The sequence below is a fragment of the Oreochromis niloticus genome, linkage group LG13, assembly GCF_001858045.2.
Source record: "Oreochromis niloticus isolate F11D_XX linkage group LG13, O_niloticus_UMD_NMBU, whole genome shotgun sequence".
NCBI classification, from domain to species: Eukaryota; Metazoa; Chordata; class Actinopteri; order Cichliformes; family Cichlidae; genus Oreochromis; species Oreochromis niloticus.
Genome location: NC_031978.2, coordinates 6,846,020 through 6,862,267, shown reverse-complemented (window position 1 = coordinate 6,862,267; position 16,248 = coordinate 6,846,020). Strand labels below are relative to the sequence as shown.

At 37.5% G+C, this 16,248-nt stretch overlaps 1 protein-coding gene across 1 annotated transcript in view; it reads right to left on the bottom strand.

The window, feature by feature from the left end:
• The window catches only part of LOC100691234 (acetylcholine receptor subunit alpha), a 23,149-nt gene extending 6,901 nt beyond the window's left edge, over positions 1–16,248 (bottom strand). Inside the window, exons 1-4 of the mRNA XM_003438339.4 lie at positions 15,334–16,248; positions 8,352–8,492; positions 7,687–7,818; positions 3,632–3,774 (exon numbers count right to left, since the gene is read on the bottom strand). Coding sequence (XP_003438387.2) covers positions 3,632–3,774; positions 7,687–7,818; positions 8,352–8,492; positions 15,334–15,388 — 471 coding nt within the window. The 5' untranslated portion in view covers positions 15,389–16,248. The remainder of the gene's footprint in view (positions 1–3,631; positions 3,775–7,686; positions 7,819–8,351; positions 8,493–15,333) is intronic.

Genomic DNA, 16,248 nt, shown 5'->3' with positions numbered 1-16,248 from the left:
CATTTTAGTAGACACTCAAAACTTACAAAGCTGCTGAAGTTTGGAAGAGAATTAAACAAATATTTAAAATATAATCTGATCATTTTTGGAGCAAGCTTCAGGTCCTCCATGTATTAACATGCTGTTTTTGCTCCCGGTGAAAATGTTTCCTACTGAATTTAAATATTTTTAATGTTATATTTAATTCCCTGTCAGTTTTAAATAAGAACAGAACATTTTACATCAGGTGATATGACGGGTGAAACTTAAAATACACTGACAGCTCTCCAAGTAAGCCTTAAGTATTAAATAAAACGGTATAGTTATGAAGCTTAACTTTAATCCTAAACTTTGTCCTAAACTTTAACTTTAATTTACTCAGGAACAAATAAAACACCAAAATAAACCAAACATTAACTTTTAGAAGTTGTCTAAGTGACTTATATATCATGTTTAACCTGAGGTGCGAAAGACCACGGGGGGGGGGCGTGTTAAAAACAATGTACCGGGAGTCCGCTGTTCTTGCCGGTTCTAGTGAGCCTTGACCACCCCGTCACCTATTGCAGCAGTCCCCAACCTTGTTTGTGCCACGGACCAGTAATAATATTTTCACGGACTGGCCTTTAAGGTGTCACGGTAAATACAACAAAATAGAACCAGTACCGGTATCCAAAAAAGTAAGATTTATTCATAACACACGAGAAAAGACCCAGGGAGACAGAGTTAAAGATAAAAACGATAGAAAAATAACAATAAAAAAACGATAAAATCCCTGAAAACCATACATTTAGCACCCAAGCCTCAACTCTCACGGCCCAGTACCAAACGAATCACGTACCGGTCCGTGGCCCTGGGTTTGGGGACCGCTGAGCTATTGAGCTGGTGAGGTAACAGACGTCTCTGAAAACGTCAGAGCAATTTTGCAAATATGCGATGTCTTTATAAATCGAGCAGATATTTGAAGTTTACACAGCTACATTCTCACCTGGAAATATCTTAAAGGTTTAGCTCCTCTCCTCCACCATTGCTGCGTTTGAGTTTTGGACAAAATTCATTCTGGGATATTTGGTTGTACCAAGTTCACACAAGTCACCAAGGATGCATGCTTGATAAAATGGGAAGAGTGAGAACACATCTGGGAATTTTGAGCATACTTGATGCATACTTTGATTTGGAACTGTGTTTGGTCTGCGAGTGATGACATATCACAAGTCCTCAAGAACGCAAGTACACACAAGTATGTATATTGAGAAACTGCCCTGGCAACGCTGTCCATGAAACCAGATGTTCCCCCTCTTGCCCCCGGCATTGGGGGCATTGGGGTTTAACAGGTTGGCAATTCGCATTGCTCATGTCCTGAAATTTTTTTTTTTCCTCCTTGGTTTTGTGGTTAACAGGGAAATTAGCCAACTACAAACTAACATTCATGTTTCACATTTGAGGCTAAAATGGATTTAAATTAACTAAAATTTTAACAAACACTTTCTCATTTTTTTGTATTTTACATTTTTTGGAAATATGAACACACCTGGGTTAACACGAGGTACAAACATTTTTATGATTATTTTATTTTTGGTTTGGCATACAAAACAGTACCCTCTTTATTAACTTTTCATCTTTTTTGTCAGCACTGGTAATACGAATTTGTTGTCCACTATAAACTGCTTGGGGTAAAACTGAAATGACAAGAGGAAACGAGAAGACCTTTTCCATCTCTTAAGAGGAATAAAATGGATGAAGGGATTGTCCAAAAGACTGTCAAACCTAGTCATGTTCATGGACTTAATAAGCACAGAGAGCTACACACAATGAGAGTTGCTCTTTTTAAAAAAAAATTGATACCTGTGTCGCTTCTTTGAGGCTGCTGTGCCATCCTATATGCTTGTTGTTATCCTGGTTCTTGTGTCTTAAATTAAGCCATAGCTGGACTAGTCAAGTACCTGTTTGGTGTTATGCTGGGGGGTAACCCTTAGATGGCAGCTTGTCACATTTTTGCATTGTATTCTCATTAACAGGGTGTCTCTGGAACATGTCTGAGTTCAAGTCTTGGTCTTATCAGGGTGTCTACACCCCCAAAACACCCTGGTTGTTTGGGTGGCTTGTCATCTTCTGGTATAAATGAGATTTAGGTATATATGTGGCAGATTAAGTAACCGCTTGTGGTGTTATATCTCTTATCATATGTGTTATTTGACATCACTTGGTTTCTTCATGTGTTATCTAGGTTTTCAGAACTGATTTGGTTTGTTCAGTACCAAGCAAAGCGATATTGCTGCATGACTTGATATGAATTATTCTAATTTTATATAATGGAAAATGTCCACTCTTTGGAGTTCCAGTTTTATACAGGGCACTACAAAAACCAAACTGGTCCTCCAAATCAGCACATGGCAAAAACTTCATTACTTATGTTTTTTTGTTTTTCTTATCCAGTTTATAACATTTGCTATAATAATTTCTTTCCAGAATAACGGTATTATCTCTGTGGCACTGACTGAGATTTAATAATGTATGGTCCTTTTTATTATTTTGCTTTCCTGTTGAATACATTCAAAAAAGAAAAGCTTGGGATCATCATGACACATGACTTTAATGTCCTCTCTAAATGCTTTATTTTTCAGTCAAACACAGTGTTCCTTTAACCTCTGTCCATTTTGTGCACTTATTTGGCAGGAGTTACATATGTTTGCATTAACTACTTTTAGGGGCCACATGAGAAGCTGTGAAAGTTGCGGGGCAATGCAGCAATAAGCTCAATATTATTTTGATCTCTTTATAAATGTTACTGTTAAGTTTAGATCCCACAATAAGGCAATGCAAATGTAAAACAGGGATAATAAAGGCACTTACAGTTTATCATTATTGATTCAGCCTTACCCAAAACAAATTTAAAGACCTAACTCTGTGCTAATGCTATTTTGCTTGCAGTTTTATGATCTAATCTGCAGTTTTCAGTTCTTTTTTCTCCGTTCATTGAGAGAACTCTGGTCTGTTTGGGCTTGAACACGTGCACAGAAGTCAAGTTCAGTGTTTGAGGTCGTAATATGAAGGACAGCAGGCAGGTGATCATGACCGCGAGAGGATATGGATTTGCTTTGAACTTCCTCACAGAGAATGTTTGTTCACATATGAAGGCAGATCCAAAGAGAACCAATATCATCTAAGCATATTTCCTTTTCCGTGCGTAAAGTTCTTCTCTTTGAGAAAATAATAAAGACGGACCACTGCTGGATTTTTTTTTTAAGTGCTCTATCCATAGTGAATCAAAAGAGCAACAATGTCTGTGATTCAGTGCCTTTGCCCAGTTTTTAGTTCTAACATCAACAACAAGTAATTTCTGGGTTCATTTCAGTCACTGTGTCTTGCAGCATTTTTCCCTGCCTGATTTAGACAGTCATCATCCATAACATTTTCCAGTTTGTCCAATTTCTGCCTGAGACTATTAAGGATGCCTATACCTCTGTGAACAAATATTTCCCTGTCACCATAGTCCTTTTCATTGAACACCTTAAAGCCAGCTCCTCCATAATCAATTGTCCTTTTAGAGAAACTGCAATTACAGTCAAAAGGTCAAAGTCAAGAAAAAACACAGTAGCGACAGCTGTTCATATCTTTCTTCATGTAAAATGCAGACAAAGAGTTACAGACTTACCACACTTATAAGCTGTATTAACTGTAGTCCCACAGTAACCACTACAGCTTCACTGAAGTGGTTAACAGGACGAACCACTTTGTTGTAACCAGTGAACAGTCGTTTTACCAGTGTTGTCTCATCGTTTGAGCAACATTCTACATCTAGAACAAACAAAAATACAGTTTGGGCAGTCAGGATGATTAAAACCAACAGCATAAGGGCGTCAGACTTTAGTCAGACTGAGTGATCGATAAAGAAGTTGAAGACAGTCTGGGTTGTCGAATTATTCATTTAAAAAGTGTCAGAGTTATTGGAAGGAATTTTACTTACGAGGTATTGATTTTTGCACACTCACTCTTTACCACACAGCCATTACTAATTATATTTTGAGGTCACTTTGACAGCATTACATGATATGTAGAACATCTTGCCACCCAAGTATCCCTAAAAATATTTTCTCTGAAGTGACAGGGAAGGTAGTAGATTACATTTTCTGTGATTTACACTTCATTTTCCTGATGTAGGGATCAAAATGTGTATTTTTGATATTTTGATTATTGTGGATTTAGTTCCTTTGGATTATTGCTTTGTCTCACATTTGTTACCATGGTGATATCAATTTCTGGTAAATGTTACAATGGGTGTGGTTTCCCCTTACTTACCTGGTCACTTCTCAAGTGGCAGACGAAGTGAGAGGGTGAGAAGGACTCAGATGTTTTCTGTTGACGGTCTCATCTGCTCCTGTTCTTATCACTTATACATCACTGGCTGATTGCAGTGTAATATTTCAATGTTTCAAAAATCAGCATCCATAAAAGGCAAGTGGTTTTCAGAATGGACTTTGTTGAACGCATCACAGTAAAGAGCCCAATTTCTGAGCCCAAGTCAGGACCAAGTGCTTTGGACTACTTCTAAGCACCTTTCTCTTACATTGTGTATATTCCTCTCCATTTATATATATCTCCTGTTTATGATTTATTCCTGCTCTCTTTCTGTTTATATTTTATTCCTGCACAGTTGGCTTGGAGCACCCATAATTTTGTTGTATGTGTACAATGACAATATAGGGCTATTCTATTCTATTGTATTCTAGTCTCTATTCTAATTTAGCCTCTCAATATGGTACTCAAATGTATTTGTTGCCACACCTGACTTACCACAAGTAATCTGAAACGTTGAGTTCATCTCAGAGAAAGCTAGAGTGCATATAGAAGAGAGAAGGACAGAGGCAGGGATGGACAGATGCAAACAGATCAACAGTAACAGCAACAAATGGTGGTCATTTTATACCGGTGAAAAGCCTCTGCACTGAATGTCCTATGAACACTGTAATGAAATCTGCTTCTATAAGTCTGCAAGTCCTATAAGTCCTTGGTGAACTCTTTGAGTCTTAAGGTGTTTGGGAATACCAACCCTGGCTAATCCATTTGACATTTAGTTTAGATCAGCTTGACTTCAGAACACTAAACCTGCTTTTAACCCTTCTGAATATAAAAGGAGCATTTAACACATGCTATATAAATGATGCACTTCAGTCTAGACAATATTTATTTAATAATTCTAAGTGGCCAGAAGCAAAAAATAAATGACAAACCATGGAGAGCACTATAGCCTGCAGTTTATTTTGGGTTTTGTTTGGGGGTTTTTTGCCCATGCTTTTCCTCTCCACTAGGTCTGATGAAATTCAGCCTGGTAGTTTTTCGTCTGACAAAAAAACCAACACAGGAAACAACCATCAAGCCAATGACAGGAGTTATAATAGTTTACCATTTTTCATTAGCTTCACATTTTTGTCCTAAATTTAGTTTGCTTTCAGTTCTGTTTGCAGAGAACTGTTAGCTCCCAATACTCATTTCTAATGGTAGTGGTAGAGTTTTAACTTTTAATATATCGTTGGCATTTGTCAATTTATAAGTACATAAATACTTCAGTCACATATAAACTGTAATCTTAAAATATGTACCAATGCACCATTACTTTTCTTTAGTTACTTTAGTTACAGGGCTCTGAAAAAAATAGATAAATAAATAATAAAAACAAAGTAAATAAATATTTTATTTACTTGTATTTATTATAAGGACCCAACAAGCAAAATAGGCAATGTATTGGTAATCTTACTGAGTATCATATGAGTTATTTTTCATATCATCATAGTAAAAACATCATGTAATTCTGTCTTAATGTGACCAAGCAAACAGCCCTGTGAGCAGGTGACAGCTTTTGCATATTATTTTGGGAATCTGCTGGCTGGCTACATCGAACTGTGTGAGCTCGGATCTTGTTTCATTTAGCCAGCATGAGCAAATTCTCTCTCTCTCTCTCTCTCACACACACACACACACACACACACACACACACACACACACACACACACACACACACACACGTGGGGCCTCAGTGAGTTGCTTTCCCAAGAGAGGAGCACTCTGTCTGGGCCGCTGATTCACCCAGGCGCTCTGGTCCATAAGGAGGCTCTTAAGCTGTGGTTAATACTGATCTACTTTCTTTTTGTTTGGAAAATTTAGTTTTTGAATCTTACCAATGTCATATGCGCTTAATAAGTCTTTAGTTATATTGTCTGCCTTTGTCTACACTGTCTAATAACATTTCGAGCCATTAAAAGGAACCCGATTGCCTGTCTAACTTTTGAAGGAGATCTTCTTGGGCAGCTTTGGACTGCTCCCAACCCAGTTGCCAGTTTTTCAACAGTCGGGTTATGTATAGTGAATTCTTCCCACAAGATCAAACAGGAGCAGGTGTTTTATAGAAGAACAAGTGCAAGAAGACAGAATGGCACCTGCAGGGATTGATCTCAAGATAGCTGCTGCTCTGGAGGTCCAGTGGTGCCCAAGAAGATGATCTTTAAGGTGAAATCAGCCAAATTTGTAGGTACAGTCAGTAATTTTTTTTTTTTGAGGACATTTAAGATCTAATTGCATCCTCCAACAATTGATAATTTACATATTAAAAATAAATTACTCTAGATATGAGCTGATGAGATGAGAGCTGGCTAACTAAACAGAACAGCTGGTTATAAGCTAACATTTATACCAGCTCATTTTGGGCTCAAGTTTCATAAAAAATCAATTTTTTCCTGCTGATAAATAGTTTGATTACATTCTCATTTTTTGAGTTTATTCCCCAAGCCTCAGATGGATGCAAAGATCCACTTTAAAGAAGTTTTTGCTAATGCCATGAACATTGCCTTTGAAAGGATAACGATAGCTCACAGCGGCAAAAATGGCAGCACTACTGACAGTTCAGCATATCCTGAACTACTCAACTCAGTATTGCTGTCATTGGTCAGAACTGAGCTTTCTAGACTCATTGACCCATATTAGAATAGTTTCGCAAGGTCTTACAAGCTCTACTAGAGTAAATACAGGAGGACACTTCCCACCCAACATCAACAGCTGAGGTAAACAGTGGTATGACAGGTTTTCACAGATGGGGAAAAACCTCGGGGAGAATCTGGATCCAGTCCAAACAGTAGTAGAAACACAATGGCCCACCATGACCATTATGGGGTACAATCTTAATTTAATGTAGTGGTCTCTCTTGGCTGACTAAAACATGTTTATCGTACAGCAGCCACTGTAGCTATGCTTAAATTGGGAGGGGTGAGAAAACAGACATTCACACATATATAGGTTGTCTTTCTTTGAAGTATTGACCAGCTAAGCCCCAAAGGGCTTTCTGAGCTTCCTGCTCAAAAATGACATGCCCAAAATGAATGGAGTATTTCTCTGCAATTACAAAGTCTGTGTAAACAATATTGGTATCAAAATAAAGCTAACGCTTGTGACATTTCATCAGAGGTGTAAAAATTGCAGCAGACGTTACTGTGTCAAAGTTACTGAGGCTGGAACACAGAAAAAATAAGTAATATTTTCCTCACATTATTATTATTATTATTATTATTATTATTATTGTTATTATTATTATTATTATTTTGGTTTAGCATATAACCCTTGTTCAGATTTTTGTCCAGAAATTCAGTAATCAACACATAAACATCATCTGGTTTCTAAAAAAGTAGATTTAGGTTTATAAAAAAGTGTGATGGATTTTACCTCCTTTGGGCTGTTGCACTAATGGCATAGCAGGCTGTAGGCTATCCTGTCTTTGTGGAACATCAGAATGAACATTTGAGGTGTAGGGAAGATCTAAGCTGGTCTTGTTCAGCAAATGTTGCTTCACGTGCTCTGCAGACACACAGAGACCCATAAGGTCAAACCAGGAGAGACACACACAGACATACAACAAAAGAAATAAATACACAAACAAACAAAATAAGGAAAAACTTAAGCAGACCATTCCCTACATTGCTTCTGCTAGTTGCCTTTTCCTTATTTAGATTTTCTCTACAGAGAAAATCTTAAATTAGCAATACGAAAACGACGCTCATAGCTTTTCACCCCAACCGGTCGCGGTTTTTCCTTTCCATTGTCACCAAAGTGCTTTCTCATAGGGGGTCATATGATTGTTGTCTCTGTATGTATTATTGTAGAGTCTCTTACAATATAAAGCGCCTTGAGGCAACTGTTGTTGTGGTAACCCGCTGCATAAAAATAAAATTGAATTTTAACACTCTAAAAGATGATAATGGAAAGCACAAATTCAACATTTAAAATACATAAAAATGTTAATTATTCCAACAGGGATGAGCTTTTCTTGCATAGAAGATGCAAGAAAAGCTAGATGCATAGAAAATCTAGAAAATCTCCTCATAACTGACCAGGGAAGCTGTTCAATATGGTTTTGAACTCCTCCAAATCTACGTCTGATTCCATGTCAAAGTTCTGTTCTTTGAGGAGCTGCGGGTTGTCCTTGACAAAGTTTAACATCGCCTGGATAGTATTCAGGGAGAGTCTTTCTCCTGCAGAGGAAGAGAAGAGGAGCGGACAGTGTTATTACATGTTTTTCAGTGTTCGTTAACTCTGAGGAACACAAGGAGTTACACCAACAACAAATCAGTGAGTTATTTGGTATTTGGTATTAGGAGACACTTGCAGTTTGGCTGAATTCAGTTCAGTTTCATAGTCATTTTCATGTCAAAGTATCACCAAAAAGGAAAAATTGAAAAACAGCCAGTACTTCAAACTTGAAGTTTTTATCAAACATTTCTGGATGGACACCACCAGAGCTGTGTTGAAGTTTGTGTGTTAGCTGAACTTTTAAAAGCTGGAGAGTAAAAGTGTTTCAATTTGCCGTAATTATTGTTGTAAACCCTCATTAATGAGAACAATGGTCATAATCTGTTTGGCTGACTCCTGACTGATGAGTTGTTAATGATGCTGCTGCCCAGTTATTTATCTCTCCTAATAAAATAATCTCCTTTCTGGAGCAGTTAGTTTGTTAAATAGTGGACTGTGTTTCTGATGAGGGTTTTGATCTACGAGTAGTAAAGTAAAATCCACAATTTAACATTTTTGGGGAAACTTTTTTTTTCTGTAGAGGAGTCGGCAACCTTTACTACAAGAAAAGACATTCAGTCTGTATGTAGGCACAAAATATATTTTACTGCAACATTAAACAAAGAATCCTATTGTAAAGCATATGATTACATTTGATTATGATGTGAAATGTATAAAAAAGGGTCAGAGAAAGAATAGATGCTACATTTAAAGTTTAGTCTCATCTGTGTTCTACAAACTCTGATGCTGTCATGTAGTTTGAAGAACTGAGACACACATTTAATCTGAATAGAAAACCAAGCCACCTGGTACATGTGAAGGGACATAATATATTTAATGGGAGAATTTACCAAACTGACATACTAATGTCAAACTTAAAGCTTCAACACAGTCTTTTGCTGCTAGTCCGCCAGGGTAACAGCTCTCGGACACACCACCAGATTTTCAGAACGAATTGATACAGGTTTTGGAAAAGTGAGTGTTATCTTAGAATTGAGTGTTATTCAGTATTTAAACTGCTTCTCTACAGCTGAAATTTCTCCAAGGACTAGCAACCTTTGGAGAAAGTACCACTTTTAGTCTTTATTAAGTTTTTGAGAACTTAATTTAACCCCTTACTTGGAGAGGGAGTCATTTCTGAAAGTAAGCAAAAAAACAAACAAACGCTTAGTTGTTGTGAACTCTGACTTGGAGGGGTACTCTACTTTAAAATAACTGCCAGCTACAGGTATATGGAGCAGTTTATTTTGTCAAATCACTGCCACTTTCCTAAAGAGTTTATGGTCTCACTTATTGAACACAATATGAGGTTTATGATCCCATTAGTGTAACCAAAAAAGGGCAATCATTTTAGCTCACTGGTTGAGCAGGTGCCCATATGCCTTATGGCTGAAATGCAGCAGCCCAGGTTTAAGGTTAACCGTCAGCTCTTTGCCCTTCCCCTGCTCTCTCCCTCTCCTTCATGTCTATTCTTCACTGCTCAACTGTTAAAAAAGGCAAAAAGCCAATTTACAAGTTGTAGTCATATAAGTAAGAAGGCTCTCAGATTTACAGACACCCTAAATCGAAGCACATTATGTTTGTGTGTACAATTTGAGCAATAAGTCTGAGTAGGACTTTATGTTTTGGTTCAGATTTACAACTTTTGCCCTATCCCTGGTAAGACTCAAGCACCTGATAACACATAGGGACTTTGCTTGTTTTAGGCATTATTGACATGTTGTGGTGGGCACCAACAAGGTTTTAGACTCCAGACTGAGAGAGTCTTCTTGAGTTATAACATGAGAAAGAAAACAAAGTTGGATTCACAACACACAATACATAATGTCTGTGATGTTGCTACTGAATGTTAGTACTGAAACTGGTTGCTCACATATGTGATACAAGAACATGCACAGTGCCCAGCCCAGATCTAGCTGAATGTAGATAAACATCAATAATACACAGTGATACTACAAGACACAATATTCCTGATGCACAAAGCAGAACTTGGAGAGCAGTCAGATTGAGTTAAGATGCCAAAGTATGTATGTATGTATGTATGTATGTATGTATAATATAAGCCACCGCCATCTACACACGCATGCACACACAAGCGTGTTTTGGTTTCCTTTCAAAGTTTCATTTGGGATCTTTGTCGAAGATCGTATAATGAGTGTGGTGTTGTTGTCTGCAGTGTTGATATTCATTTCCTTGGCTGTCTGCCATTAGCTGTGCCTGTTGCTGTGTGCATGTCCTCTGTCTGTTGCACTGAGACCAAGCTTTGATCTGACCACATACAAAAATAGAGACAGAGGCGGGACATGGGAGCCACTTGGAGCTGTCAGTCATTGCCCACACTCTGCATTCTCACATGATGCCGCTGCAAAATGAAAATCTTTTTGTCTAATGCAGTTTCATATGGGCTCTTGAAACGTTTGAACAGAGATCACTAGTTTGAGTGACAGCACACAGAAGGTGCAGACAAATGCTTCTGGGGAAAATAATTTGTTGTTACTGTGACTGTATTTGAGCAAGGTTTTTAAGATATTCCAGTTACGCTTTAAACTTGCTCATCTGTCTGCTTTGCTTTGAATGTTTTTGCCTTCCAGATAGTGGACATTAATAGGGGCATCATGTTAAATATGGTTGAACTGGTACATTTGTGTCTGTGATAACAGTTACACATGTCCATAACAGGAGCTGTCTTTGGGATCCACTTTCTCTTCTCTTCATGTGTCCTACTGGAATGGGCCAAATTTATTGGGGTAGTTGAGTTGGGGTGTGGATGACACACCAATACTTTATTAACTTAATTATTAAAAAACTCTCTATAAGGTGATTTTCTGCAAATATTTTAACTACCTTGTAACAAATGGGAAAAAAAAAGTGTAGTATGTTCAGTTTCCTCTCCAAAAATCCTTATGGACATACTCCATCACTTCAACTCTGCCATCTCAGATTCAGTTAGCTGCAGACCAGCAGGACTATACGCAGCTGGTGTCTAAGATCACAGATTTTCCATTTGATATTTACTTAATTTTGGGGTGCAAGTTTGTTGTAGTCATGAAAATCTGTTTTTATTTACAATTTGGAGATTGTTAGAACTTTTTGGCAAACAAGAGCCTTTTTTTTTTTTTTTTTTTTTTTTTTTAAAGATGGTTTTTCCTCAAAGGGTTAGGGTTATATATTAAAACGTGATATGCCATTGTAGAATACAGTTGTTTTTTTTTTATCTGAATATCTAATTCTTACTATATTTAAACAGAGTTTTGATATGCTGAAATGTCGATGTAAGACCCTGATAAATGTGTTTCGAAGAACACTCATAACATCTTGAAATAAAAACCTTTTGAAATGATTTATGACACCCATTTTTATTTCATGTCTGCAGTGATGCAGATAATATCCAACTGGTGGCTTACATGCTACACCCATTCATCCTGACATACCACCTCCATCTTACATCAATATGTCATCAACGTGTTTCATGAAATCTATCAGTATGGGTCGCTGAATTGAAATAGAAAAATATGTAATTCCTGGATGAAGTGATAGTGGTGGACACCAATAGTGTGGTTGAAGCACCTGTGATAGTAGATAGGTTAGTTTAGGGCAGGGGTCGGCAACCTGCAGCTCCAGAGCCGCATGCGGCTCTTTTGTCCTTATACTGCGGCTCCTGGTGGTTTGGGAAAATTAATTAGAAGTATTTAGCTGAAGTGTATTTTATTTGTGTTTAGTTCTTTTTTAACTTGTAGTTCTAAATTGGAAGATTATTGTGATATTGAAATATAAAAATAAAATTATATTTTATTATTTTTCATCGCTCAAAATAAGCGTCACACTCGCGGAAGCTGGTATACCCGCCGAAACGCCGTGCATTTATTGAGACTTTCAACCCCAGGTAGGCCAATTATGGATCTTTGGATCCACATTATGTCAGCAGCTGTTCTCCACCGTCAACTATGTTAAAGACAAACACCGCTCACGCCTCACAGATGACAGCTTACAGTCCTGCGTAAAGATGAAAGTGACTTCGTACAGCCCTGATTTGCGGACGCTGTGCGCAGAGGTTCAGGAGCAGAAGTCCCATTGTAAACACATCACGGCAAACCCGACGATGTTTGCATGAACACGCTTTTCAGCATCTCTTTATTGACCGCTTTTCACACACGGTTGCTGTACGCATACAGCCGGCTGTAGCTTTTCAGCTCACAACCCGACAACACAACAGCATAGATAGCACAGACTTTAAGGCGGCGAGGCGTGATTGCGGGTGCCGCTTAGGTGCATCCGACTCCCATGCAGCGGCACTGCAGACCACGCCCCGCCACACACATTAACCAGGTAAAATAAATATTTATGCAGAATTTTGCAGATATTTATTTTTCATTTTTTTTGTAGCATAGTGATTTTTTTCCAATTATTTTTTTTTAAATTCAGGTCAAGGCTCCGCTACGTTCCAAAAGCCCAAAGGCGATATAAGGGTGGCGGCTCACAACAGTTTTTCTTTGCTACATGGATCATTTTAGTTCAGCTTTTAAATTCATTTAAGAGACCTTCAACTGAGTGTATTTCATTTTTGTTATATTTCTTTAAGAGTTCAAAATGTGTTTTACATAAATAAAATGTAATTTTCTCTGTAGCACTTCATGGATTTCATAAGCAACACACTTTAGTTGTTCACAGAAAGCATAAAGGTAAAAAAAACAATATATACAGTGTTATCTTCATTTTAGATGTCAACAAGTATTTGCGGCTCCCAGTGTTTTCTTCTGTGTGGAAACCGGGTCCAAGTGGCTCTTTGGGTGTTAAAGGTTGCAGACCCCTGGTTTAGGGTTTTGTGATAAATTAAAAAACAAACAAACAAAATATGTACCATTTGATTGATCCTTGCAAGTAAATGAAGGCCATTTTCCATTCTTTTTCAGTGAGCTACTGTCATTGATGACACACTACCTAATTTGAAGTGGGAATGTATTGAAACAAGGTGCCAGCAGTAGCAGCAGTGCAATAGTCGTGATTTGGCAATATGTGTTTGGGACCTGTGCAATATTGTCACATAATAAACTGAAAAGTATTTTCTGACTGGGATATTGTGTCCCAGCTGCTTAAAGCCCTACTTTTCCGCCATATAACCACATCAGTAATTTCCATCTACCATTTGCTTTTCCTATTTTCTAAGTTTCTTCCATATTTTACAAAGTACAGTGCTTTGTTGGAGGTTGTTGAAATAGCTTTTTTTAATCTAATAAATTGTCATAGCTGTTGCTCTCTCATATCTGGGCTTGTCCCCTGTTTGTACAAAGAACATAAAAACATGGCATTTCTCTAGCAATGATATTGCAATACAACACCTTTACATTGTGTAGAAATTACTAGCGGATGATATTGCACAGCCCTATTTTCAAGAGATTGAAAGAAACTTCAGAATAAGTTAATTTTATTTATTCCAGTTGCACATACACTAGCCTAATGTTCTAATCTTGGATATATTTGTACATATTATCTGCTAAATATTATATCCTTAGGTTTTGTTTTGTTTTTTTAAACTCTTAAGTGCTATTTTTATGTATCATCAATAAAGAGGACATGTTTGTGTTTGTTCTCTTTGACTGATTTCATGTACAGTTAATCTTATCATAGGTTCTTTGAGATAAAAGTGTATTGCTTCAAGGCAGTGGCTGAGGTAATTTGATGCTAAATAGAACTAGAGTCCTTTAAAATAAAAAAAAAAAAAAAATCCTGTCACCGTTTACCAGATAAGCCAGTCACTTTATGTTGTGTCTTTCATCTTCCTTTCAAAACAGTATATGGCATGAGTAAATGATATGTGTATTGTGCATTCATTTGTATGGGATGAGTTGACGAAAATGACCATACTCCATGGGAAAAATAGTAGCATAAACCTCATGAACCTTACAGGAATTTATTCAAAAATGCAGAGAATATAAAGACTGAGGTTTTTGGTATTCTGGCTCTTAAGTTGTGGTTATTTAACTGTCGAGTACTTGAAAGGTCACAGTTTTAAGTACACCAAGAAACAGTGTGTCGATTAACAACTATGTGTCACATTAAATGTCCTTGGGCAAAGGCACTAAATGCATACCTGATCAATGATAAATGCACAGTATTGAATGCATAAGGAATGTTAACAATGCTGGAGAGACTTTTTTTGTGGTTATGGGATATCTCAAGGACAAATGAAACCACAGATGATTTATAAGTAAAACAAAAGACTGAATACCATCACAGTGAAAACACCACACAGCAGCTGTAAACTCTAAAGAGATGGTCTTCACATATACATAAAAAGCACAATTACCAGTCTTTTTTTTTTTTTTTTTTTTGAAGTAGCAAACCCCTATCTCTCATTGTGCCAGTTGTTTCCCTGGAGATTAAATCTTGTGATTAACAGAGTGAATTGTGATGCTTTGAGATTTTTATTTGGATTTAGTTTTGTGGTTTTCATCAGTGTGATGAAGCCCTTTGATTTCAGTATAATGGATTTGCCAAAATCAGCTGCTCCTCTGTGGTTGTTTAAAATTTTATTAACGTTGCTTAGCTTGTCTTTTGTAACTTTTTATTTTTGGTCAGAAAGTGATGTCCTGCTTCCCGAGAATGGCCCAATCTCTCAACTGAGGAGAACATAATTTACAGAAGACTAAAATTTCACAGCATGGAAAGTACTTTGTAATGAACCATTTCTAATGTCTGATTTTCTAAATAATATATTTCTTTTTCTTTTTAGAACCAGCACTGTTACAGCAAGCTGAAACATAACCGATAAGATTGAAATATCAACACATACTGAGGACTACTTACCAGAACATACACAGAGGATGCATGTCAGTAAGAGGTGGACCTTTGGAACATTCATATTTCCACCCGATGTTTACAGAAACGGCTTAGAAATCCACGGCATCCGTTTGGTAATGTGTTGTTAACTCGTTATCAGGTCAGAAACAAACCTAACCTGTATGCTAACTTTACAAGGCCACAGAAACATGCACTAAAGCTGCAGCAGTCACCTTAAAGCTGAAGTGAGTTGTGGGAAGGGGATCATCCAGTATGTGAGCTCATGTTTCTTATGGTCAACTCCACTTCCCCCACCCAACAACATCCCAGCCTCTCAGCACGTGTCATGCAGAAGAGACAGCTGGGAGTGTGTGTGTGTGTGTGTGTGTGTGTGTGTGTGTGTCTTTGTGCTTGTCTGTGAATTGAATATATACAAATTTTCTCTCACTGAACCCAGCGCCAATTCTGTCAGTGAAACAGAGTAGCAAAGAACAGTCTGAGATAAAGAAAGCTTGGCTTAAATCAGTGAAGACAAACATGCTAACACTTTAGGAGACAGAGACAGGAAGGCCAACAGGAGGACAGCTGATAGCTGTCACTGGTGGAATGAGAAGCATGTCCACACATGCTGCTCAGCGGTAATGCACACTCTAGCAGACAGACACATACTATACCCACTACACTGCTAGCTTGCATGAAGCAGTGTGCTTCAGATTGACCAGTATTAAACGTTAAAAAAAGTTTTCCACCTTAAGGTGAATTTTATTTTGTTAAAAATCACTCGGAGTAGTTTTAATGTTATGACAGAACTACTGACTTTTCTTGATTGGCAATTTATTCCTTTTTTGTAAAATGATTTTCATTACTGTCATAAAGAGCTCTGCTTTTTCCCCTTTGATTACTTCTGTCTGACTTTTTAAGTATACCTGTGAGTATGCACTT